We start from the raw sequence: 3548 nt of genomic DNA, 5'->3' as shown, positions 1-3548 counted from the left end.
GCAGGTTACCTGCCCGTTGACACCTGAGTCAAGGTCGTTCACGCTAATTAGGGCGATGACAGTACCGAATTGAGCGTCTTCACGTACAGGCAAGGATAAGGAAGTCAATGTTATCTCAGGGACGTTATCATTTTTATCCAAAATTCTCACTAAAACGGTGCAATGACCCGCCATGGGAGGATGGCCTTTGTCCGTTGCGTCAATGCGGATTTTATATAAATTTACTTGTTCAAAATCCAAATTACCCCGAATCACTATTTCTCCTGTATTTCGATCTATGCTAAAGTGGTCAATAACCATAGTTGCAACAAGGCTGTTAAAAGAGTATGAAATGGCCCCATTCGTTCCTTCATCCCGATCAGAAGCATTCAGTCTGATAACTGTTGTTCCGTTGTCTGTGTTTTCGAATATTCTTACTTCGTATTCAGACTGTTCGAAAGTGGGAGCATTATCATTCACATCCAGCACTGTGACCAGCAGGTGAACAGTGCCTGTGAGCTCAGGTTTGCCGCCATCTGTGGCTGTCAGGAATAAGTTGTGTGCAGGAGCGTCCTCTCTGTCCAAGGATTTTCTTAATACGAGCTCAACCAGTTTATTCTCATTGTTCTTTGAATTCACATCTAGCATGAAGTAATCATGAGAGCTAAGCCTGTAAGTTAACACGGAGTTAGCTCCAACATCTGCATCAGACGCGCTCTCTAGCGGAAACCGAGAGTCTGGCATTCTGGATTCTGAAACAAATAGCTTTTGCTCTTTTACCGGGAACACTGGCGGGTTGTCGTTAATGTCCTTCACTTCCACGTCCACATGGAAAACCTGCAGCGGCCTGTCCACGATCACCTCCAGGTGGATGCTGCACTCCGCGCTCCTCCCGCACAGCTCCTCGCGGTCTATCCGAGAATTCACAAACAAAATGCCATTCTGCAGATTTACCTCCAGAAGGTCCCCGTGTGTTTTGGATGCCACCCGGAACAGGCGCGGCACCAGCTCCGCCAGCTCCAGTCCCAGGTCCTGCGCGATGCGGCCTACGAAGGTGCCGTGTTTGGCCTCCTCGGAGACAAAGTAGTGGAGCTGGCCGCTCCCCGCCTTCCAGGCTGCGAGGAGCAGAAGCGAGAGTAGTAGTCGCCGGGATCCCGGGTCTCCTCGCCAGTGACAAACCATGTTAAATAGTCGTTTCCTATCAGAAAATCTTATCTTAATATGAAGATGAACGACTGTACTTTCCGGCGTCTTTTAATTCAATTCCGCTGCATCTCCCATTGTTCAGCCTTTAGAGACAGATGCTGTCAGAGGAACGACTTTGAACCTTGGCTAACCAGAACTTCTTAGTAGACAGCGACATCATGTGGCTTCAAAAGGTAATGATTACATGAATTACTTCCGCAATATCTGGGTTCTTTCATGCACCTTCTATTTCTTTATCATACTTTAATAGTAAATCCTTAACTTCATCAATTGCAGAGGTATTCATACCGTCTGGCTCCTTACATTAGTTTCATCTAGGGATTTCTTCTTCATAAGGAAAGGAATTTCTTCCCAATATTTTAAATATCGTATCAATTAATAATAAAGTATGACCTGTATGTCATGGATATCAGAAATGTAAACTGTCCTCCATAGTTTCGTGTGGAAGAAATGCATTAATATTTATTTGGTCACCAGAAACACTGGCATATATTACTCTGAGGTGAGCATATAATTCTAACTTTTCTACATTTTATCTTCTTGTGTTCTTATTGTTACATTTCTGCTTTTCTTTATTCAATAAATGTCAAATTGCCTGAACAGTTTTACTTACTAAAGCAATAAAAATGTATGTGCATATTCTTTACACTATTTCCCGATATCTCTATAGCTTGTTAAATTCAGCCTCTCACTTAAAACATTTTCCTCTATGATTTCTCTGACATGTCAAACTCTAGTAGTATTTCCACCATTGGCTTGTTTGTTAGTTCTTCATCTTTCTTCTGCTCCAAAAAGTGAGTATTTTCCAGAATTATGCCTTTAACCTTTTTTCCCCAATCTTTTTATTTAACATTTCTATTTCCAGGGCTTTAAACTAGCCTATTATTTGAAGTATTCTTAACTCCATATCTGCAACCCCCTATTTTCATTTTCTACCTGACATTTTAACCTGTATACCCTAACATTGCCTAGAAAATGAGTCAACCAAAGTTAGAAGAATAATCAATAATCACCCAAAACCCAAATCATTAAAAAATCACAATTTTTATAGCATGGCAATTCTCCACACTTACTCATATGTATTTTTATTATTTCTTTTCCCTTGCCTACCATATTTAAAGTTTGTATACATCCCATCTCTCCTTTCATGTGAGATAATTTCTGTCTTTATTAGTACAGCTTTCACTCGATTGCACTAAAATCTTCAGCAAGTTTATCTTTTTATTGACCAATTGTCAAGACATTAGACTTCCATCTGGGAGATAGGCTACATGACCATGAGCCAATCTTCTCGGTGCTAAGGCTAACCACTTTCCAATATGAGTCATATTTTACAGAAAATATGTTGTCTCTTTGTTGGTACACTCTTTGTTCAAGGTTTTTCTTCTATTACTTCATCTTTATGTGTCAAAATTCTATTCATCTTTCAAAGTCCACCTCAAAAGTAAATTCTCCATGAATGCCTTCATTGTAGATGATTAAGAGCTCCTCTGAATTTCTACAAAATTCTTACCAAAAACGTAGGTAAAATAGGAAAGGTCAATAAGGGCATTTTCTGTGAAATGATTTAAATTTCTCATCACATTATTTACACAAAAAAATATTTCTGTAGTTGACTCTAAATAGTAGCAAACAATTTGTAAAGAAAATAGTATTTCTGGATATTTCAGGAGTTTGAGACCAGCCTGGGCAACATGGTAAGACCCCATCTCTACAAAAAATACAAAAATTAGCTGAGTATGGTGGTGTGCGCCTGTAGTCCCAGCAACTTCGGAGGCTGAGGTAGGAAGATCACTTGAGCCCAGGAGGCAGAGGTTGCAGTGAGCCCAGATTGTGCCAGTGCACTGCATCCTGGGCTACAGATTGAGACCCTGTCTCAAAAATAATAATAATAATAATAATAATAATTGATGAATACAGTTTGGGTGGCTAAGAAGGATAAATCAACTTCAAGTATTTCCCAATTTAGGGAATTCCTATTTAGGGTATTTAAAACTTTCTTAATAATACACTAGGAAGGTTTTAAATATACATGCATGTAACCATAAAAACAAAGCAATGAAAACAGAATTACAATTACCATCTTTGAAGGTCAAAGATATTTATAGATTTTTCCACAAAACAATATTCTTTCAACAAGAGCAGCAAACTTGGTCTGCTTGTGGTGAATGACATATTACTGCTCAATGGTAAATAATTATATTGATTACCAAACAGATTTTTGACTTTGTATACCTCTACCCTTATTCACGTTGAAAAGAAAACAGTAACATATCCTAAAATGATTTCCTAAAGTATATTAGAATATTAGGAACAGTGAAAATTGATCATCAGTTCTGGGTTTTATTTTATTTTATTTTATT

At 38.6% G+C, this 3548-nt stretch overlaps 1 protein-coding gene across 1 annotated transcript in view; it reads right to left on the bottom strand.

Annotated features, from left to right (window-relative positions):
• LOC105528391 (protocadherin alpha-8-like) overlaps positions 1–1471 on the bottom strand; it is a 3174-nt gene extending 1703 nt beyond the window's left edge. The window contains exons 1-3 of the mRNA XM_011965121.1: positions 1428–1471; positions 1094–1142; positions 10–975 (exon numbers count right to left, since the gene is read on the bottom strand). Coding sequence (XP_011820511.1) covers positions 10–975; positions 1094–1142; positions 1428–1471 — 1059 coding nt within the window. The remainder of the gene's footprint in view (positions 1–9; positions 976–1093; positions 1143–1427) is intronic.
• Between the last annotated feature and the right edge of the window lie 2077 nt (positions 1472–3548).

This window comes from Mandrillus leucophaeus, unplaced genomic scaffold (genome assembly GCF_000951045.1).
Source record: "Mandrillus leucophaeus isolate KB7577 unplaced genomic scaffold, Mleu.le_1.0 Scaffold714, whole genome shotgun sequence".
In the NCBI taxonomy this organism is placed as follows: domain Eukaryota; kingdom Metazoa; phylum Chordata; class Mammalia; order Primates; family Cercopithecidae; genus Mandrillus; species Mandrillus leucophaeus.
The sequence above is the reverse complement of the archived record's forward strand: the minus strand, read 5'-3'. Positions and strand labels throughout refer to the sequence as shown.